Source organism: Phoenix dactylifera, chromosome 5, assembly GCF_051530095.1.
Source record: "Phoenix dactylifera cultivar Ajwa chromosome 5, Ajwa_hap1_PhDact_Kaust_v1.1, whole genome shotgun sequence".
Lineage (NCBI taxonomy): Eukaryota > Viridiplantae > Streptophyta > Magnoliopsida > Arecales > Arecaceae > Phoenix > Phoenix dactylifera.
In genome coordinates this window covers 27738135-27761762 of record NC_143194.1, presented here as the reverse complement: position 1 = coordinate 27761762, position 23628 = coordinate 27738135, and the positions used below count along the sequence as shown (strand labels likewise).

Here is a 23628-nt window from a genome sequence, read left to right as displayed (position 1 = left end):
TTAAGTAATCGTCGTAAGTGGTAGCATTTATATTTTTTGTTTATATTGATCACTTTCTATCTTATAAATATCTATACTATATTATTAAATAAAAGAATAACATATCATTTAGATTCCATCAGCCAAATTTTGTAACTAAAACATCCATAGTCCTCTCTATGAATTTCTAAGAAAACAGTATGATTAAAAAATTTGATATATAATGCATGTGCATTTTTATTTATTCTTATCTCCTCTATACAACTCACTAGATATTTCAAACTAGTTAGACTCTACTTTTTTATTGAAAAAATTATCAATCTCTTTCCATATCCTCAATTTGTTGAATCCTTTCAAAATAAATAAATAAATAATAATATTGTTTCTCTTTTTATTAATTTATTTTCTTAAATATGCATTGCATGTACCTAGGTTTAACGAGGCATAACCTGTCATGATTTCGGTTGCATTATGAGCCGTCGTTTTGCTTGAAAAATTAAGTTATTCGTTATAATGGACGTGCAAATGACTTGCAATTAAAGGCCTCAGTTTCAGAAGAAAAAAAAAATTAAGCATGGACACAGATTGGCATGCCTTTTTCATGAAATTATTTCAAAATTTATTTTCTATAATATGATTTTAATTTTGCTATACTATGTCTTTGATCCAAAATAAAATTTTAAATTTTAACTTGATGCAACTTCTTATAATATTTTTTTATCTAAATAAGTTTTCAAAATTTATTATAAGCGACAAATTATTAAAATTTAAGATTAAATTATGGAGACATGCCTTCAAGTTTGAGCGAAACATATTGATCCAAAAAGTTTAAATTTTTTCAATTAACCACCATCACATACTTTTTAGTTTCTATCTCCAAATAGAATAGTTATCATGTGATAACATAACAGGATTTCTATTCCTGAAATGCGTTTCCCACTAATTTAGCAGCGCTCTTTAATTTTGGCACAAAGGAAAGGAGATCACCGATTTCCAAGCACCAACAAAAGGCCCGTTTAATTTTGATCTCATTACGTCTTGGTTTCGAGTTCTCAGTTTCTTTCCTAACGTGCAGAGGGAAGAAGGATTCATATTCGATTCAGCGAATAGAGCTTCAAGCTCTTGGGGTGTTGGATTGGCAGATGCGATCCATCACCTCCTTCTCGTTCCTCCGCTTCTTCTACTCCATCCAGGCTCCTCTCCTCCATGCTCTCAAGGCCCCTTAATAGGGGAGGAGTTCCAAGTTGTGGCATATCATGAAGACAAGGGAGCAAACGACTTGAGATTCAAGAAGTGGATTCTTCAGCAAAATTTCATATGGAAGCTGAAATTAACTGTGATGTCTATCTTCTCTAGGTTCGACTGCACTTGGCTAAATGAAAATGAGCTTCACCTGTTAAATTTTTTATGCTCCTTCTTCGATAAATAAGCAGTAGGCGGCCACGAAAGGAAGAGGACGTCTCCTCTTCTCCGCTCCTCCTCGCCTCGCCGTCGCCTGTCTCGTATTCGTGGGGATGCAGCCGGATCGCCCTGGCTTCGAGCCTAAGTTCTTCAACCGGAGGACGGCCCGACCTTTACTTATACCATCTTGGCCCGAGACTCGGTAGAACCCGAGCGGCTAGGGCAAGCATGAAATCCCAGTCCAATGGAGCAGGGAGGTCACCGGTCGACGGCGAGGCAGCGTGACGTGCAGCGAGAAAGGGAGAGAGAGAGACGGCGGGCGGTGGGGGCGGAGATGGAGGATGACGGTTGCAGATGAGACCGCGGGCGGTGACGGCGGTGGAGGCCGGCGGCAGGCACGGTGAGATCGAAGTGTCCGCATATAAAATTTCCATGCGGATTCGATTTCGCATAGATATTTTATGAATTCGCCACGTAAGCCCGCATAATTGTTTCTCCGCGGAAATAAACTCTCATATACTTTTTATGCGCTACGTTTTTATGAATCCGCATATTAATCTCTATGCAGATTCTCTTCTGCATAGAAATTTTATGCACGTGCTTTCTAGCGTACACATACTAACGTTTTTGCGGACCTGTCCGCATAGCATTTTATGACAATTAATTTCTATGCGGAAGAAATCAGCATAAATTTTTGTACGACCGCCCCTATATCCGTATATTACGTTTATGCAGATTGTCTTCCGCATAGATATTATATGCGCATGCGAGCAGCAGGTTCCGCATACTAAAATCTCTGCGGTCTCGGTCTGCAGGAATTTGTGTGTTCGCATATTCATGTTATTTATTTCTATGCGTACGATATCCGCATAGAGTTTTTATGTGTTTACGCATATTATTTCTATACAAATTTCGTCCGCATAGACCGTTTATGCGCGTGCAAGCTGATTCCGCATAATAATAGCTATGCGGCGTTGGTCCGCATGGAATGTTTATGCATGCGTTCGCATATTTATGTGATTGATTTCTATGCGGAATAAACCAGCATATAAATTTTATGCGCTCTCTCGCTTATGTTTCCATATTATGTTCTATGCGGATCCATTCCCGCATAGAAACGTTATGCGGGTGGTATATATTGTCCGCATGTTAAACTCCTAAGTCCTAGCGGATGTAAGTCAGCATAGAAAGCTTTATGCCTGTGTTCGCATATAGACGTACATTGATTTCTATGCGGAAGAATATCGACATAGAAATTTTATGCGTGGGTTGGCATAAACTTGGGCATGGACGAAACGGGCTTGCTCAATCCTGATGAACGGAGCATGCTTGTGCGAGAATGTTAGATCCCAATCAGAAAAGGGAAAGACAATGGAAAGTAGTGGAGATGAACTTCATTAGCTACTGATTTCACAGTGAACTACAAAGGACCCGCCATGCAAACAGCGGACAGCTCTCTTCGGGTGAGAGTAACCCCAAGGAAATAAACAAAGGAAGGTAAAATAACAATATCTCACTACTCCCCAATCCAAATCATTCTCTCTGTGATAATACTTCCGTCCCCTTGACACGAAAGATCGGGCCATCATGTGTCAGCTCCTCACCATCACTTATCGTCTCGTCACGTTGGCTTCCTTCTGCTTCGGAGCGCATTCCTTCTCCTCGTCCCACGTAACCGAGAGACTCGGCCATGCATTCTTCCCCGGAACGTGCTCCGCTTCCGCCTTCTTCGCCGTAGAGCCCAGTCTTCGTTTCGCTCCCCGTTCCTGCGTGGGTGGCTCCCCTTCCACGTGCATGGCTTGGTCTGGAACTGTTGTTGGCTCCCACGCTTTCGACTTGGCAAGTTGCATAGCCACCAGGTAACGTTGATTGGGTCTCCGAGTCCGTCGTGAACTGGTAGGCGTAGCGAGCCTATCAGAGAACTATTCTCCGTCACTCGATCAAGATCAGATGGTCAGCGTTGTAGAAAATTTCCATCCGTTCTACTGCGGCTTCTCTTCGGTCGGCGGCCACCGCGGCGCTTTCTCTCGGTGGATAGAACGCCACCGCGGATCCATTCGTCCGCCGCCGGCGATCGGAAGCTCGGCCTTTCTTTCCTTCGAGTCCTCCTCGCCTCAATCCTCCTCTCCTCCTTTGCCATCTGCCGGCAATGGAAGAAGCTCATCGAGGACAGAGATCCCTCCTCCGCCCCTTACACGACCGCCGTCGCGTCGTCCTCCTCCGATGCTTTTCTATTTTTTCCTCTGCTTTCTTTCTATTTTTCCTCTTCTTTTCTTTTAACATTTAGAAGAAATTCGCCCAAATAGAGCAACAGCCAAGAGATTGTGCTCTCCTATCCCGATTTGAAGTCTTCCAGGGGGGATTTTTCTTTTAACCCGCGTTCGCTTCCGATTTTTCTCCCATGCCGACTCACATGATTATTCATTTAAAAACCACCAGGTTTACACATATATTTGTAAGTCAGTGGGGTTATCATCATCTTCATGGGCAGCAAACAATATAAGCAGTGATTTCTAGGCTTTATCTCTCTAATCTGTGCTCAAAGACCAAGTGGACAATACAATGCCCACTTACATAATTATTCATTGTAAGAACCACCAGGCTTCCACATATACTTGTCCAAAGATCAATTCTGTAACTTTATCCATCTTCATGGGTAGGTATTTAATTAGTGATTTCTACACTTATCTCTCTAATGTATGCTCAGAGACCAAACAGACCATGTTAGACTCATCATCATCATCACCTATTAGAAAGGTGCAGGTATAGGATAAAATGTGGAGGGTCAGAACCCCTCATCTTAAAGGGCTTTTACCTTACCATAGGTCACAGAATAATAAATGACAGAAAAATTTCTAGATTCCTTTTCGGCCTGCTCAGTAGCAATAAAGGATCACATAAACAAAAAGGAGCCAGTTGATTTTTTCAAGCAATTTGGAGCACGTTGTGCATGTGTATGGAATGCATACATCCACAGCAGAAACTACAGTTTACAAGAGAACCAGACCATCAGTTGATAGAAGTTAGAATTCGAGCAGAGGAAATACTAGCAGCAAAATAATTGCATCACGTACTCAAGAAAACTAGACCCAGTAAGATCTCCAGCTGAGAAGAAACTCCATGAACATCAGTACATAGAAGCCAGATATCTGAGGAAAAGAGATGGAAGCAAAACGGTTGCATCAACCTGATGCATTTGCCAAACTCTCCTCCACCTTCAGTATGAAGCTAGATACAAATGTGAGATATAGATACATCGGCATGGCAAATCTTGAAGAACTAGAATGTGCATGACAAGTAGAATTAAATATATACTTTTTTGCTGAAAAACCATGACAGAGAGACCCACAAGTATCAAAACAGCACCAGGGTTGCCCAGCACTCGAGTCTCTTCTCATACATGTTGGATAAGAAATACAAAATTGAATTTACACTCTGACACAAGTGCACAACTTCATCTAACACCCTATACAACTATACACACAAAAAAAATGCTCGAAACATCGCAGGACAAAAAATACAAAGCTAAAGACAAGCTTGTAAAGCAAACCAGCTGTACAAAAAATATTTGGGAAAGGCAAATTGAAAGAATGAATAAAATGACTACAGGACTGGCAACAATAAGCATCAACATAATCACTTTACAGGTAAAGGAGATGCTGTTACTCCTGAATGGATAGCCTTTAGCAGTGCAACAAACTTCAGCATAGCGTCCTCAGAAAACCACTTGAGTTTCCATTTATGAACCTTCGCAGTCTTCCCTTCCAGCTCGATTTCCTTAATAATCTTGTCGGTAAAGCAGCAATTCCCAGACATAACATTGTCAAGAGTCAAGGTCAAACATCTATTATCACCGAGTTCAATGACCTGAATAGGTAGGACTGACTGAAATCAGAACTGCTTCAAGACATTCTGCAATTACATAGACACTAAAAACCAAGTGGGCAAATAAACAAAAAACAACAAGGAACTTAAGCCACCTCAGGAAGCAGATATTCCAATAATTTTTTTCTTTTTATTTGATGCATATATTTAATCCATAGGACATCATCCCATACAGGATGAACTTGAATGTTAGAGAGAAGAGAGAGAAACTTAGCTACCTCATGCACAGGCAGTCTCCGAAAAAAACATAAATGTAGGCCAATTCTCGACTCTTCGCGTGCTTTTTGTGGGTGGGTATATCACGAGCAAATACAAGCCATTAAATGCTTAACCTGACAAATGGGTAAAAACGTGGACAACTGGGTGAAGTTCAGTCATGATCTGCTGCAGATAAGGTGTAATTCAATGTGCATGGGTTTGTACAGTTTCAGAGTGGTTTGGAGTGCACTAGTGCAGCTTATGTGCACTTTTGCATGATTTGGTGTGGTTCAGCATGGTCCCAATTAAGGTCTAACGAACCAGCCCGTACCAGCCAGTTCAGACCGGTCCGGCCTGTAACCGGTACGTCGGAGCAATGAAAACTGGTACGGGCCGGTTCTGTGCTGGAGACGAAAAAGACGAAGAGAATGAGAGAGAGCGCGGGGAAGAGGAGGGAGGAGACCTGTGGCCGCCATCGGAGAGCCGCGGAGGGGCGGCGGAGGCCGAAGAACCCGCAGGGACGTGGCTGAGGCAGCCTCCCCCCCGGCCTCCGCCGCTCTCCGATGGCGGCCACAGGTCTCCTCCCTCCCTCTCTTCCCCGCGCTCTCTCTCGTTCTCTTCTTTTTCCCTGGTTCCGGCGGAGAAGAACTAGTCGGTTCATACTGGCCGGTTTCGGTACAAACTGAAACCGTACCGGTTTGGTAGGCGACCGGTATGCCTACCGGATCCGGTACGGCGAACCTTGGTCCCAATGGTTTGGCCAGTTGGGTTAGCCGACATGGCCCATATTTTTACTTCCCAAGCCTACATATTAATGTGAAAATACTAAGAAAATTACCACATCATTAAATTGTTAGAAAAAATTTTTGTGGCCTAAGAGTTTTGGCAAAATTATATGGAAAAAGATCCATGATCTTGATTCTGACTAGCAAACAAATTAGCTGCAAGGGTAGCCTCTCCAACTGAACTACCATTTTCTGTTCTCAGTTTATTTATAGGCAAGCAATAATCTTGCATAATATTTTATGATCAAAAAGATACAATATAACTCAATACAAAATACAGGATGGGGCATCCAAGTTTACATTGCGCACCATTAATCAGGACCTACAACATAGGAAATGCCTAAAAGAAGTCTTTTGTTTTTTTTTTGTGTGGGGTGGGGGTGGGGGGGTGGGGGGGAGATTTGTGGAAGGGTCTAACAGCTTGGAGTTATAAATGCTCAAGCATTTATCAAGATCCTACTCAATCAAAATGGAGGTAAACCTATGAATATTCTAGGAATAATTTGCATTCATTGTTTGGGGTATATCTTCCATATTGCCGGTCTATCAGATGCAATGACATAGAATAAATTATTGAAAGATGTAGCTGACACCAACCAAAAATATCAGTCTCAAAAATCAGTCAAGGAACCTTAAATCTTAGGGAAGCTAATGTAATGAAGTTATCCATCTCCATATTGACCACGTATAAACTATAAAGTATCGCTATACTTCCATTTCAAAGGGAAACAAAAGAGATAAATTAACAAATTAGATAAACCAAGAATGCCAAGAATGGGTTACCATTTCCAATATGTTCTTAATGGAGCAGCATGAGTCAAGAGAGTAATACGGGCGAGATAATTCAAAATCATCCATAAAAGAGCCAAAATGTGCAAGATTCTCAATGCACACAAGAATATATCCTTCAATCACAAAAAGAGATCTTGCAAGCCATGATTCCCCTGCACAATCATGAAAGAAGTGCTTTAAGTTCCTGATAATGCAAGATCATGATAATTTTAAGACTTAAATCCAAAATTACCTTTCAATACACATACAACGGTTCTAAGTGATCAGCTAGTACATCAGAACATAGACTAAAGAAAAGGGGAAAAGGGGGAGTGTGACGTTCTCCAACATGGCAAGCAAAATATGTTAAAAACCTTGGGACTCTATAAGCAGAGAAATGGACCAACAAAAGGCTTAACTAGAAAAGGATGACTTTTTAAGGCCAACTAATCAATCAGGTTAATAGTGAAGTAATACAAAGAAAGGCTTAAAAACCATGTTTTCTTAGCAAGCAGGCCTTGGTGTTGCCAATAATCGAAGAAGGAAACTTCCACTCAAATACGCCAGATACCATTAGCAGAGGAATACAACACTTCGGAACTACTGTCCAACTACAACAGTAATCATGCAGTTTTAATTTCCAATAACAACAACACAACATTCTCATTCTGTAGTTACAGAGAATGCATATCATATTGCAGATGGATGCAAGATCCAAAGGTTTTAAATGTTTGTTGCACTCAAGATTTTCCAGTCTGTAAGCCAATTTGCCAGCATTATCTAACCAAGAAATGGGTATACGCAACTTCAGAAAGAAATATTTAACGAGTTTGTTGATGAAGGAAGACAAATTGCAAGGCAAAAAGCACACCTTCAGCAGAATTGTGCCAAAACAGAAGCATTGAGTACAGGAACATGCCCATCTTTAAACTTCCATAAATATGTTTCTCAAGCAATTTGACCTGGACCTGCTCCCAACTGCCATTTAAAATTTTAAGGCCATCCAATCAGTTAAAAATAAGGGGAGAGAGGGGGGGGAGGGCTGAAAAATGAAAATGTGGCACTCACTGAGATACCATATTTTGTATTAGATATTTGTCATTTTTCAAGAATGAAAGAGGCAATGAGAAACATCACCTCTGCAGAGAACATCCATTAATCAATGAAGTAGAACAACAAATTTGTAGCAGGTGGAGTAAATCTTCCGAGATCTGAGGAGTCCTTGTTAAGAACAGATATGTCACATTTCTCTCCAAGTGTACCCTGAAACATTTAAGTGAAAAATCAAATATAAGACGATTCCTGAATTATTGTATGTGAGCTGCGTTCAGAATGTCGTGAGTCAAAACATACAAATTTCATAATAAATATTTTGCATCAAACCTTATAATTTGCAGTCCCAGTCCTACTATAACATTTCTTATATCCTCATGCCTATGGCATCCCAAAACTTTGGAGATGGTTCCTGTAAAACAACTATCAAATTTATACTGCTGAACTTATATGGAAAAATGATCAACAAGGACTCCAATGCTATGTAAAGCATAAAACCTAAACTGAAGAAAATGTTCCATTTCGCAAAGAACTTGACCTCGACTGTCAGATGTCGCATCAATAAGTAGAATATACAATTTGTTCTTAGAGCTTCGCACTAAAGCAATGTCACTGCACAAAGTAGATAAGAGCATTGGAGAAGTTCTAGTAAGTTAATTTAAGATTCCTTAGAGACATACACCTATTCCTCTAATATAACTCCAGAAAATAAACAGAAAGCAGGCATGACTATGACATGACAAAGAAACAATTAAGGAATGAAAGTCCCTCAGCTATTTGTTTAATTAACTGAGGTCAGCTATAACATAAAGTAAGAGACAATAGACACATTGAGTACCAATGCCAGGAAGAACTAACCACTCCATGATAAGGCCCAATTTCCCTATTAGTAACATCCCAATCTAACTGCTTCATTTGACATACCTTTTTCCCCAATCATGCTCCCATTTCAGACAATACAAAGAGAAATTCATTCTTTCTTTCCTCAAATGAACTAAGTTAGATGTATTTTGGTAGTAGAACCGAGCAAAATTACTCATATACAATAAAAAAAGTCAGCAATGAGCCACAGAATCAACTGGACAAGCCTTCTCAGGTAAATATCTCACGTCACTTGCAATCTTAATACACAGAAAAGAAAAAAGGATGGGGGGAAAGCTCTAAGTTCGACTATTAAGGTCCATATGAGTTTTCTGTTCTGTGTCTAACAGTTGTAAGGCAGGCAGATAACTCCTAGAATTTGGGGTCAACTAAAACTAGGTGTTAGAGCAGCAACCACCAAGGACTGCCTGCCTTCTGATCAAAAAGGCATCCTTGCTCAAAAATAAGACTTCTTGAGGCCCTCTGATCGGCTATTAGTTTGTCAGCTCAATCATGGATTAAGGCGCTGGTCAACACACAATTTATGGCACTATATGCATGGTGCTAGTGTCTTACACATCGCATTAGCATGGCACTGGTCCTGCACCAGTATGTGCCAAGCATTGGCATGGAATGGCATGGCACATACCAAATTCCCAAGCCAGCATGCCACTGGCATGCGATACCTCAATTCGTCAGTTTAACTAGAACTAGATCAATGCCTCAATCAAAAGGCCCAAATCAGCTGGCAACTTTCAAAAGCACTCCAACATTTGAATATTTGATCTGCATCAAGGATTTAAGTACTGGTCTATACCGGCTATACCACACCATTAAGGTACTGGTATTGCACACCCCCTGATACCATATCATACTGCTATATGTAAGTTTGTATTCTGTTTTGGTCGGGGTGTTTGTGGGTAGGGGCGGGGGGTGCACTTAAAACTCATTTAAAACTCCCAGTAAGGTTGGCCAATCTTGCTAGAGAAACGACCAAAATACGTACTTCTGTAGGACGGTTGCATGTTTAGTTTGGTCGTATCATCCTTGTGCAACCAATCCTCAGTCCTTGCTCTATTTGACTGTCAAATGAAGTTTGTAGTCATGCATGACACGAAATCTAGATTTAAGTATTTAAGTTTATTAGATAGAGACCTGATCCTCAATTTGTTGTATCAGCAAGGAATAGAACTTACTATACATCAAACATTCAAAGTTTAGCTTGAGCATCCAGGGCAGCCCAAAAGAAAAATCATCCATTTGGCCCTTGATGATGCACAATCCTTAGCTCAAGATGATGAATCTTTGATTGAGAACATTGTAGTTGGTATGAAGGAATTTACATTGAAGGAACTTTGAAATTTATGGTTAATTGGTTAGAGTGATGAATCAACTGCAGTAGCAGTTGTTCCCACCAGCACAAGTGTAACCATTTTATGCTTCTTGTGTTTGTCGACTTGCAATAGCAATTACTTCTATGTTTTAAAGTTCAGACTTAAATTTGGATATATACATGCATACATAAATACATATATATATAGACACACACACACATATTCAACTTATGATGTTGCTCTAGAAATCTAAAATTCATTAGAAAGAACACCATATGGAGGATAGGGTTTTCTCTGATTACCAGAGAAGCCAATGTTATTGATTCCCTAATTAAGCTTGCTACAAGATGACAAAATCAAAATCTTCTTGTACTTCTTGGATTTATCATATGGCACCACAGGTTGGGAAAAAACGCAGTAATATTATATCCTATCCTAATAGCATATAGGTATGCTTCTCACCAATAGCATCTAGATATGCTTTTCACCAGTTTGATGCAGGATACTTTAAAGAAAGTCAACATAAGGGAAAAGGAAGAGAAGAAAGGGAAACCTAAGGTAGAATCTGTGTAACATGGGTTTGCGTACAGGTCTGTCCAGGAGCTGGACTTGTCTTATCCCCAGATACAGGGACTCAACTTGATAGGATTCAAGAATGCAGCTACATGGACATTTTCTATTTGCTTCCATTCTACAAGTAACTCTTATGCAGCTATCATTCAATAGTTAATCCTTGAACTACTAGTTTTTCTTTTTTTATATATGGTTAAGCCCTTTTATTATTTTATATATGAACAAGGATTGAGAATAAAATTTCATTAAATTAAGGACAAAGAACAGAAATGTTTTTTTCTTTTCTTTTTGGTAGAACAAGAATTGAAATATTTAGTGAATAGAAATGTCTCTCCCGACACTGACCCCACTGTCTGCTCAATCATAACCTTTGCCCTAGATCTCAGATCCATCCAACCATGGCTCCCAAGAACCAGCCAGCTACCAACGGCTCTTGCAAGGTAGGTAGCCCTCCTCTCTTTTCCCCCCCTCTACCCTCTATTTGACTTCCTTATCCACTGCCAGTTTGCTCGGATTGCCATGTCCAACAGCCATATTAATGTGTCAAGCTCATATCCCACACCCATACCCATGTTGTATCATGCTGCATGGGTATATTAGGACAAAGTAACAAGTCTGGCATCAGATTGAATAATAGTCTCCAAGTACATGCTTTGGCATGGAATGTACTGTTCTCATAATTAAAGTCAAAACTACTTAAAAGTGATAGAGCATTTTCTGCCATAAATTTTCATGTCCTATAGCAAAATAAAATCGGAAGGAAATGCAAAAGATAAATGGAACTCGCCTCTCTTGAAAGTCGGATCCAAGTTGAAATATACAACCACAACGAACCAATCCCTCACAAGTTTCAGAAGATTCTGAATCTGCAATTTTCATGTGAAAAATGTTTTTTATGCAATCATCCTGCTCAGGATCCAAAGAGCTGGTTTTGGTCTCTGTAGGAGAACCATCAGCATCAGCCATGGTTGAAATTTTATCATGACTACGTGGTGCAACAAGAGCAGCTTCCTCGCAATAATCATGGACAAAGTTCGCATGGCAACTTGGTTGTCCATTTGCATCTTTCACGTCATTCTTACCAGCTTCTACAATTCCATTGGACTTCTGAAATTCTGGTTCAGTGTCAAAATTTTCTGAAAGTGAGATAACCCTTCTCTTAACCTTTTGTCTAGCTTTTTGATTCCCCATGTCACCAACATCAGCTGAAATACTGGAACCAGCATCAGCTGAAATATCATTAAGCAAACATGCTTTGTTATGGTTTGGTAAAAACTGATTCCCAAGACTGTAATCATTTTGAGCACAATAATCAGATGAAGAGATGCTGTTCTCTCCTAAGCATGGTTTCTCTTGCCTTCCCTCGAAGTGATTATCTTCATAAAGAAATGTATCTGAGTGATCACTGATGACCTGATTTATGGATGTCTGAATTAGTGAACAATCAAGCTCAGAACTGGATGAATTGAGTTCACATGAAGCATAATCACTACAGCTGGTATCACTGTCTGATGATCCCACAGAATGTGACTCAGCTGATAGTTGTAAGAACTCTTCCTCCCAGTATAGTCTGCGGTGCAGAATATCCTCTTGATAATGTGGAGGCGACTTGGGGTAGATTGAGGATGGGCGTGGCCCTATTATCTCATCTATGGCAGTCAATGGTGCAGGGCTCATCTTCAGTTCCATCTCCTCACCCCCTTCGACCGTTGAAGAACTATAATGAGAGTAACCTTTTACCTCTAAAGGAGAAAGATCCTGTGGTTTCCTCAAATGAACCCTCGATTGATCTTTCTCATCACTCACTCCCCCAATTTTTAGTTCCAACATTGAGGCATGGCCATTATTCACCACTGAGGGTTCCAAAATGGCACTGCCATTATAATCAAAGAATTCACTGCTACGGCCACCAATATTGGTATCTGTAAATGATATGTCAGATTCCAAAATGTTTGAGCTACTCCCACCTTCTGAAGTTTGTGCAAGGTCTGCAACGTGCTTGGAGCTTTCCCCAAATGATTTATGACCCTTTCTTTGTTTCATATCCTTTTCTTTACCAGAACCTTCTTCAAACTCTTCGGACTGGCTTTTATCCACTTTATCCTCAACAGTCTGATCCATCCACTCCTTAAACTCTCGCAACCAAAGGACAGATCGCTCCTTCTTCATGTATTCAGCTCTATTGATCAAACCGACTATTTTTATTTCACTGTCTGAAATGGCATTCTCCTCTTTCCTCAAACTATCACTATCACAAGACAGTGATTCTTGATCAACAGCTTCTGAGCAGAGATATCTCCTTTGCTCCTCATCCACGATACAAGCAAGACGAGAATGTTTTTTCTACAATCAAAAGCATAAATTTAGGGGTTACAGAATTTTTTTTTCCCTAATTATTGAATATATATCATGATACAAGGATGTTGGAAATTAAGAATCTCATTTCTTCTTTCCAGGAGTAGTAGAAGCATGACTCTCAATTACAGAAAGGTATTTATTATGTGCGAGAGGATTAACACACAATCAGCAAAAACCAATTTGAAAGACACCTACCTTCTTTGTATTTCTAATGCTCTCATCTTCAGGATCATCTTTTGCTGGAAAATAGAAACCATACCCTGCAGGTCGTTTTTGCCTTTTTGCAAAGATTACATGCCTCTCCCAATACTCTCTTGTGCTAATTCCCTTTTCATCTAATTTCAGCTGAAGAAGAGATACAAAACAGTACACTTATTAAGACACAAATATGCATATCAAAGCTCTGATAACTGTTAGAAGACTGATAAAATAAACAGTATAGACATTACGAAACCATCACTTGCCTTCTCTGGATTGGAGAAGAAACTGAAGACATGTGCTCGATACCAACGAGCAAAACAAATTGGATTTCCTTCCAGCCATAAGCTTTGTAAACATGAAAGACTTGCAAGGATCTCCAACTCTGTGAAGCCGGAAATGATATTGTAGGAAAGATCAAGCCCTTCAAGCGATTTCAAATTTTCAATTCCATGTAGAGTAGCTAGTGCATTGTTCCTTAAAACAAGTTTAACTATTCGACAAGAAACCTGCAATGAGTACAAACACATGGACCTATAACTTACTTTCTTAATTAAATTGGAATGATTTAATGAAAATCAGGTTCTAAACCAATAACATAAATAAGTTGTTATATTTCTCCAACTCAGTTAACAGTTGAAAACTCCATTAAAGGAGGTTTGCCTGTCTTTATCTTATCACTACACAAAAAGCACATAAATGTAACCAATAAGTGTTTCATATAAAAGGATCCCATTTAGAAGTAACATCTGTATTAGATGGCATATTGTACTTGCTCCAGGATGTTTTAATGTAATAGATTGACTAAAATAATTCATGCACAATAAGTTTTCTATTCCTTCATGTCCTTCATGACAAAGGATCACAATCACAAAATTCTGTAATTTTCTTTAGATTCTAAGTCATTTCCTAATTTTTGACCTAAATAAAAAAATGCATCCTGAAGACAAGCTTCTTATGTCCTATCTCATCAACTTACAGAAAACAAATTAATGTAACCGGGAAGTGTGTGATATAGAAGATTCCCATTTTAAGTATCAGCTTGAACATGATAATTTAAAAGATTGACAATACACCAATAATCAATTCTCTATCACTTTAAATGCCACATGGGTGACTGCTCACAAAAGTCTATAAAATTTCAGATTCTCGATTATGGCCACCTACAACAATGATGCCCATAGCTAAAAGTAACAATTGTTGCTACCAAAGTTCGCCGTCTCAATACCGGACCCCGTACCGATACTATGCCAGTATAGTATCGATATGTCCGGTATGGAGATCAGATTGGCATACTGAGACTTGATATGCCTCTTGCATCGAGTCTCAATTTGGTGCCATTATGGTACGATATACCCGACACAGGGCGATAGACACTGGTATGGCAAACCTTGATTGCTACTGTTATAGGCAATTGCCATAGGTGAAGCTAGAGGTACTATTGTTGTAGGAAATGATACTGGTAGTTGATGCTCTATTGGTGCCAGAAGAGGTGTCGGAAAAAAAAGGAATGGAGAAAGTAGAAAAGGAAAAGAAAAAAAACAGCACAACACACTTGAAATGCTATCATTTTATGATTTTTTATCAACATTTAATAATTTTTGGGTCCTTGTGCAACTTGGACTCCAGGCATCTAAGAACTACATGGGTGCTTATCATTGCATGTGCTAAATGTTGTTTAAAGGTAATTGGCATCTACCTAAAACAATAAACAAAAGAATCAATCTAATATCAGCAAATGTCAGAATTAGGCTGTGGAAGCAAAGAAAAGAAAATCATTGACTTCTCAATTAAATCCAAGACATGCATCAATGCTCTTTATGGACTATAAAATTTTATATGATGAAATTTGAGGTCTAATGAAAACAGGATCAACAAACAAATAATTAAGTAAAGCTTTTCAATTCTTGGAATAGAAATACTAGGGTTACTATGGATCCTTCCTTCGGCCTGTAGCATTGTAGCATAAATTGTGGAGAGCACAGCAGTCCACCAACATGAAAGAACCGCTCAAATCCAACATTTTCTCTTCAGTTTCTTTATTGAAATTCTTTAATAAGGCATCAATTCGCATCTCATTCTCCATTAACCTTTGATCAGTTGTTTTAAATGTGAAGCATCACTTTGCAAGTTCTGGTAATGCAAAGCTCTCCTTGAGGGCACAAACAAATGCACAAGCATATTCTTTGGCATTGATATCATATTAGTTTATCCAGGCTTTGATTAGTTTAATATGGATGGATGTTCTACTGGTTTATCATTTCAGAGTTTTATTCTAAAAGTCAGTAACATAAATTTCTGAGTTCCAATAAAACAAGGTGGATTAAGGTTACAGAATTCAAGGGACAAAAGACAAACCAAGTTAGGAAAAAGGTTATGGAACAATAAGATAACATATGGCTTAAAATTGCAATTCGGATGTGATATCAGCAACAAATGTTGTTGAAAAGAACTTATTAAGAAAACAAAAGGGAAAAAAAAAAATCTTAGGCCTGATCCAGCAGGATGCATTTAGGTTATGGATTTCCAGTGATGAGGAAAAAGTGGCAACTGCCAAGTTAGGAAAAAGATCACAAATCTGTCAATGAAGAGACCAATAACTGTACCAAATGAAGTCATGCCTGATAAACTATCAGGAGGAATATAAAGGTGCCAGCTTCAATATAGCTTCTTCCTTATTTGAATACAATGATGTGAGCTGTACATTTTCGTTTAGGTACTCCAGCTAAATTCAAACTTCTTTTGCCATTGGCTGGTCCTAGTTCCATGCCCAGTCACTGCAAAGTTATTAAGTTGTTTAAGGCATGATGGAAGCATACCATTTGTGGATTAGTATAGTGGTAAGATGGGTCACTTGCTCTTCAAGGCTTTGCACAAAACAGAGAAGGTGCTAAAAATTTCTATATTCTCATGTCATCATGTCCTCTATTAATTAATTCAAAGAGCTTGGGGAACTTGAACATTTTTTCCTAAAATTTATTCACCATGGTTATAAAATTCATGATGGATGATTATTATCTAATGCATTCTAGTTTCCACATTTCATTGGCTACATTATGTGAAGACGATCAGATAGAAATGACAGGATGCCTTTATGGAATTTTATGCACATCATTATGTAGTAGTACTAGTTGGTTTCTCTCTGTCAGCAATGTTAGGAATCCTTAGCTATAAGCAGATCAATATTTTGAAGTTGAAGGTTTGGGTTTAAGATTTTTGCCACATGGGGTTATCCTTGAGACTGACTCTTTTCACATTGCTACAAGATCGACATGTGCCCACCCCCCCCATACCAATAACAATAAACGATGCCCTGTAATCTACACCAATACTCAAACTGTATAATAGTCTTTAAAATGAATATAAATCTACATGCATAGCCAACACTGTCATGGTTTTGCATATACTACAAAATTTTCTTCCTCCATTCTTATGTCATAAGCTCATCTTTCTATTCATTAAGTATATAAATAGTAAGGGATAGTTATCTACATTATAATACAATGAATTTGGTAAATTAGTACTTCTTGTATATTCTGTTTTGATTACAGATTTTAATGAGAATATTAGGATAACAATTCGGCCAATAATGAGAGAAATAAGCATGGACAGGTTCCTGAACTGAAAAAAAGGGGGGAGGAAAAAAAATATATTAGCATGATCCTTCTCACAAACAAGAAGTCTTATCTTAGAATTATCCACATCATAAGATATCCACACTACAAACTCAAAAAAAAAAAAAACAATTTGCAATAGCTAACAAACAAATGAAGGCTATCCAAGTTCAAAACTTAAATTGCAGAAGAACAAAATCTTATGATATCAATTTTCCAATCTGTAGACTTCGATGTGTTATATTATGACTCTACAGAGTCAGATACAAAATGGTGCGAGTACGCACTAATATGGAGAATTTCACGTCCAAATAATATTGTTAAATCACTAGGCATAAACTGACCAAAATTTACCTCTCTAAATGATGCTATTGTCTGCAAGTGATTGAACCCAAGATCCAGGTGCCGCAGCTTCGTACAGTTCCTGAGATTATCCACTTTTGCAAACCGGTTCCGACTCAGATCCAGAGTTTCAACAACAGGAAGTAATTGCAAGGACTCGTCCATAAGAACTAAACCATTGCAAGCACACGAGACAAAAGACAGCCGGTTCCATGCTGGAGAATCCTTTATATCCACAATTCTACTGGCAAATACATGCCTGAGTGCATCCTGAGTTTCCACACCAGTAGTGGATAACAAAAACATGGGGAAAAATTATAAACACAGAGAGCATTTATTTGTCATGACTACACAAATAATTTAGAAGAAAAATTGATAAAAAAAACTACCTTCAGTACATAACTAAAATTAAAACGATGCAAAACCTATACATGTATATTCTCCAGTAAAGCAGAAAAAGCGTAATAAATATGTAAGACAAAATAATGTTTCTGCAAGGCAAGGTAGAGTGGTCAATAGGCAAAGATACTACAATAACAGATGCAATTCAACATTGTCAATCTAGTAATACAGAAAGTATACGTTAAAACAAAACGAAGAAAGAATTGTTCGCAATTCAGCACGTCAAAATTGGAAACAAAATGAAGCCATAATTCCGTAATTATTAGAATTTAGAAACTTGAAATATGAAAATTTGTCGGAGATGTCTATAGAAAAATAAATAGCTCACAGAAAAGGGGAACGGCAAATCACTGTAGAATTTGGATAAAAAACATACTTTATAAAATCTAAACAGAAAAGGAGGATCTTGGTACAAATAGCTCACAGTGGAATTATGGCATATGAGCTTCTCGAGCGTGTGCCGGAGCTCCAGCAGCCCTTTCGCCGCAGATGTGGAGAGGTCGCACCCCCGCAGCTCCAGCGCGCGGAGCCGCCCGAACGGCAGCAGCGACACCGGCGTCGGGTCCCTCGCAGGCGGCGGCAACACGGAGATCACCTTCAGCGAGGTCAGCAGGCGCAAGATCCGCCGTAGCTGCTCGAGCGCGCGGTGGTCCCCGAGGTCGGAGACATAGGCCCGGAGGTAGTCGACGGGGGCGCCGGCGAGGAGGCCCTCCAGCTCCTGCAGCGCCTCCAGCCGCGACTGAACATACCGGAGCCCCACAGGGTTCAGCTTCAGCGTCAGGGTCCCATCCAGCAGCAAACCCGCGTTCCTCTCCACGTACCTCACCAAGTACACCAAATACCGATCCCCCGTCACAATCGCCATCCCCAGCCGGGATTAGGTCTTCCGAGAGGGCTCCATTGGAGCGAGATCTAGAGAAGACAAGAGATTTGGGGATCAATTGGGGAGTTAGAGTTCTTGCGGGCGTAGAAAGCTAGGGGTTTTGCTGGGGAAGGAAGGGAAACAGCCATGGCCAAGCGAGAAGGAGACAGAGGGAGGAGACGGCCAGAAGGGTAACCGACTCGAGTGATAATTGGGTCCGAAGCAATTTGGTAAGGGTACCGGAAACGCGGTTCTTTAGGATTTGTTATCCGGGATACGGTATTCCGTGTTCCTGTGGAACAGCGGGCGACGTGGTATTTGCAGGGAATTAAGGATTCGGGGTCTATCGTGCTGGATTTGTCTCTGTTATTCGAGGGCACGTGGTGTTAGCGGAGTCGTGCCAAAAAAGTATAAATCATGAAGGGATGGAGCAAGCGTATTGGTGTCGTGATCCACAATGAGAGCGATCATGTTAAATAGTGGTAAAATTTGAGTCCGGCCCAGCTAGATCCAGTCCGATTACTTGATAAGTCTGAAATCATTTCACTAACTTATACCCTGCACGGTGCACGGATATAATTTTTTATTTATTTTAAAATTATTTTTTATAAATATAATATACTAATGTAATTAAATATATTTAAAATATTATGTAAGGTTGCGGAAACCACCTGGTGCCGACATTGTAATAATGGCTAGTCCGTGCAATATAGTAAATTAATATGGATAGCTTAGAATATAGATTATACTAAATTTTAAGATCATAAATATGTCAATTAGTTTGAGCTTGAGTTAAAGCTAAAGTATATAATTATTATGTATAATGAACTATATTTTGTAACAAAATAAAATTTTATTTATTTATTATATTTTCTTTTGTTATATAATTGTTATATTATATTAGATAAATTACGAATGTTACATATATTTATTTCAATTGTTATATAAATTCTTCTGTAATTATTATAATTTTTACAAAATAAATTAAAAATTATAATTCTATGAAATGTAATTGCTTATTTATCTTTTCAATGTCAGCTCTGTCATCCCATTTATCTAATTAATATATGATTATGCCTTATTAATATAATGTGGAATGTGAGAATGATTTAAATCTTGTCATTAAAAATCATTATTCTATGAGCTGTTAATTAATATATGATTTTAATTAATATATTTATTTAATTAAGATATGTCTTTCATCTTATTAATGATACTATGGAATGCGAGGAGGATATATATCCTCTTACCAATATTAATGTTTACGTGGCGGGTGGAGAGCTCTAGTTGAGTCTCCATTTTAGTGTGTGCATGTGTGTTTGTTCAAATAAATAGATAGATAGATTAAGTTGAATCATGTTTCATGATAATAACGCTACCATGGCTTCATGTGCCTATATTTGAGTCAAAAATTAAATCACCGGGTTCCATGATAAATTTCATTTGCCACTTGGCATGATGGAATTTGTGCAAGTTGCAAGAATTGGTCGAAAGATGGGCTGCTAGGCCAATGAAACAAGAGGCCCTACAATTGACTTAAATCATGCAGCACTTGTTGGACAAACTTACTTTAAGCTGCCGGTGATGTTATTGCAAAACCTGCCAAATTCCTTTTTTGATAAAAAAAAAAAAAAATACTGCCAAATTAATAGGTGCAATTTCTCTAACATTTTGCATCTATTTTTGCTCCAAACATATAAAAACAAGCATTTGCATGATAAAATTTATTAGCCATTATTTTCTTGTATTATATAATGTAAGTAGCAATTTATTAATCTTTGCAATATTATTTATAAACTACAATATTATTTGTTAGAAATATACACACCATTATATGACTAGATTAATTTGTCAAATATCTCTGATTTTTCTCCTGAAAAAAGGTGATGATATTTGGCTATTTTTACTTGTCATTTTCATTACATCATCTGATATTGGTAATTTTACTAGATTTTTTTTGATTTTAAAAGACAATTAAAGGCTGGAGCAGGTAGATGATAATCATAATTTCTATTAAAATAATTGATCAGGGTAGCCTGGGGACCGTCCTAACTAGGTAACATCATTGTTCTGCCCTGAGAGCTTGTTTTAGGTTGAACTGAAGTCAATTCTGCATTGGTTTGATTGGTCTTTCTATATTGATAAAACCTCGCCTTCGATCTATTATTAGATTTTCGATTACAGCAGGCCAGTAAATACGTGGTGAGAATCAGGTTCAGATATAAGATCTATGCTTGAGGAATCAGGTTCAGGTATAAGATCTATGCTTGAAGCCATTGTTTCAGATCTTAAAATAAGTTCGGTACGCCTGAAGTCAGATTCTCAATCAGACTGAAGTGTATAAATGATGAATTTGATTCCTCTTTTAAGATCTCATTTAACTTTGGAAAGTTTAATCTTCCAAACCAATGAATCTGCAGATAGCTGCTTTATTCCAAGGGCTAGGAAAATGCTGAACTGCAATCGCTCTCATTCATGATCTATGATCATAATTTCTTTGAAATGACTAAATGATTCATTAGATTTTCCCCTGTGAGCAAAAACTAGTGCATGAAAAAAATTATGTTCTGATTGTTGAAACAATCCCAAGACATGCATGCTTTTGGCTTTCATTTTTATCCTTATTATTAACATTCCTTGTTAATTTAGATTCAAACATTTATGTGTTAGACTAATCTCTTCTTACATGCTTGGTATTAAGAATCATTTTAGTCCTTATATATTATTATTTCTCATCTTCTAGGCATTAGCTATGACAGTTAAACTGAAACTATTATAACATGCCTTCAATTAGAATAACTTTTTGATCCCAAGAACAATGTTATTTGTTCGAATTAAGCAATAGAACATGATTGATAAGCCTCTTAATTAACTCACCTTAAAGCTTGGCAATAGCTGGCTACAATGTACAACCTTGCAAAAAATCAGGTTCTTTTTAAATCAAACTTTTAATAGACCAAGTGCCTCCTATAAAGTTTGCCTAATGATTAAATAATTCCAATTGCTTCACAAAGTTTTCATCTCTCTATATTACACTAAGCAGAAGCATAAATAGTCAAGATTACCAATAACTCCTTCGATTCATCTCTCTCTCGAAAAAAAAAAAAAGCAAAGAAAAAGAAATCTCAAGGTTGTTCCTTCATGTAGTGAGGGTGCCCCTGGAAGATTCTTTGATGTTAAACAAACAAAACCCACTCCAAAACTCTAGCTCTTCAACAACAATAGACAACTATGCCATATGTAGCAGAACATAAATCAGGCTTATGGTTCCATATAACATATTGGCAGGCAAGATTCAATTTTTCCTTGATGCCATGCAAATCCAACATGCAATAATAATGTTCGAGGTGCTTATCTCTTTAATTCCCATCATCGACATACCAAAATACTGACCATTGCCTCTCGAGTTCATCAAAACAAAGGAAAAGGAATGGTGGTTGGCCATCTGCAACAAGGCAAGTAAGCTCATTGAAATATCCAGGTCATCCAAGCAAACTAAGGGTTGCATTTGGATGCACTGCATCATCATGATATTTTTTGAGTTTGCAAGTTATCATTATATTTTCTGACTTATTAATGTTATTTTTCTTTTTATTCGTATCATTCGCTATGTTTTTCCCCCATTCTTAGGCCTCTTTTTTTTTAAATAATCAAATGCATCTTAAAATATTTTCAGCTCTATAAATCCAAAACTAATGATTCTAGAAAATAGATAAAATCATGATAAAACTTATGATCATCAGTTCCTCCCCCTTTAGCCATGCCATCTTGTTTTTGGGTGCAAAAATTTGGAAATGTTTCACATAAATGGCAGCTTCTTCCCCCCTATGAATCAAGCAATGATACGGCATCAATGTGAGCAATGATGCCAAAGCTATAACAGACCGTTAATTATGCCAAAATCTTAGCATCCCATGATTCATTCACAAACACAAGAATGGGATTCGCAGCAAGGCAACTAACAACAAGACAGGCATATAGCTGTATCATGTCATGTCCTGGGTCCCATCAAGATAGTGAATTTTTATATCTTTTCAGCTTTAACCGCTATTTGCCGTAGAATGTTTGAAGTTTATTAACCAAAGCGTAGGTAAGAAATGTGAAGTCCAGCATAAGCCGCAGGTGAGAGATTGTTTCTCTGCATAATCCTAAGGTGCTTCTTTGCCTGCCTTTGGTCCTAGCAGCTTCTGATTTCCCTCTTTTTATGAGCCCTGCTTTGCTAATGAAATCAACATTGAAATGTTTACCTCCTTCCACCCACCAATGAAAATGTTTCATTGCCTTAGGTATCTGATTTTGAATACCCCATAATGAAATAAGAAGAAAAATGACAAATAACAAGCACACATAATATGTTCAGTCTATTGATCCTATATCCATGAGAAGAGATAATGCAAAAGTTTCATCATAAAAAATTGGAGATTATAGAGTATAAGATTTCCTCTCTAGCTCCACCCCCAATATGCCTGGTCTGTAGAACACTCAATTATTTCTTTTTTTCATGCTTACGAGAGATATATATAATAAAAAAAGTCAATTTGGATTTGAATTGGTCTTCTAAAATAATCAAGTTAGTTTATAATATACTTTTTCCAGAGAAAAGCAAATAATAACACCTCCATAGTACATCAATAGTTTATTACATTGATCAAGGCATATGATGCGGCACAACTCAAGTGGTAGAATTGAATGCAATTTGTGGATATATTTTAATCCTTTCGAAGCTAACCTACTCAAATTGTTTTGCCGTTGGACTAAGATGGTACTATATACATTACTGTGTTAGTCAAGTGAAGTCCCATTACTACACGAAGAAATTGTATTCGATTTGGTTTTAAACCTTCTTTATGTGTATCATTCAGACTGTATATAATTTTTTTCGGAAAAAAATATCTAGAATCTCGTCTATCTCCTTGCTAAGCTCCAAGCAAGATTATAATTGCCATCCATCATGCCTCGAAATAAGTAGGTCAACCTGAAGGAACGATTGGCCGAGTTGGTTCAATTTATGC

At 38.1% G+C, this 23628-nt stretch overlaps 1 protein-coding gene across 6 annotated transcripts; it reads right to left on the bottom strand.

Annotated features, from left to right (window-relative positions):
• Window positions 1–4732: 4732 nt before the first annotated feature.
• Window positions 4733–18909, bottom strand: LOC103695751 (Outer arm dynein light chain 1 protein). Of its 6 annotated transcripts, none has more exons than XR_015987232.2 (12): window positions 18179–18909; window positions 17365–17622; window positions 13663–13905; window positions 13394–13543; window positions 11628–13183; window positions 8571–8684; window positions 8403–8484; window positions 8157–8282; window positions 7891–7997; window positions 7032–7192; window positions 5484–5597; window positions 4733–5247 (listed from the first exon to the last, which is right to left on the bottom strand). XR_015987232.2 is itself a non-coding variant. In XM_008777159.6 (11 exons), the coding sequence occupies exons 1-11, from the start codon at window positions 18617–18619 to the stop codon at window positions 5017–5019; spliced, it is 3429 nt and encodes a 1142-aa protein (XP_008775381.4). In that variant the 5' UTR covers window positions 18620–18909; the 3' UTR covers window positions 4733–5016. The 6 variants fall into 6 exon arrangements, 1 of the variants encoding a protein (XP_008775381.4); XR_015987229.2 differs by having other exon boundaries at window positions 4733–5292; window positions 8611–8684; XR_015987228.2 differs by having other exon boundaries at window positions 8611–8684.
• Window positions 18910–23628: the final 4719 nt, after the last annotated feature.

Bases quoted from the DNA above. Each gene is read 5' to 3' on its own strand.
- LOC103695751 (XM_008777159.6), bottom strand. From the start codon at position 18,619: ATGGCGATTGTGACGGGGGATCGGTATTTGGTGTACTTGGTGAGGTAC. The intron at 8,485-8,610 runs GTCAAGTTCTTT...GTTGTTTTACAG, and splicing joins TGCGACATCTGACAGTCGAG to GAACCATCTCCAAAGTTTTG. The intron at 5,248-7,031 runs GTAACCCATTCT...CTACCTATTCAG, and splicing joins TTAAGAACATATTGGAAATG to GTCATTGAACTCGGTGATAA.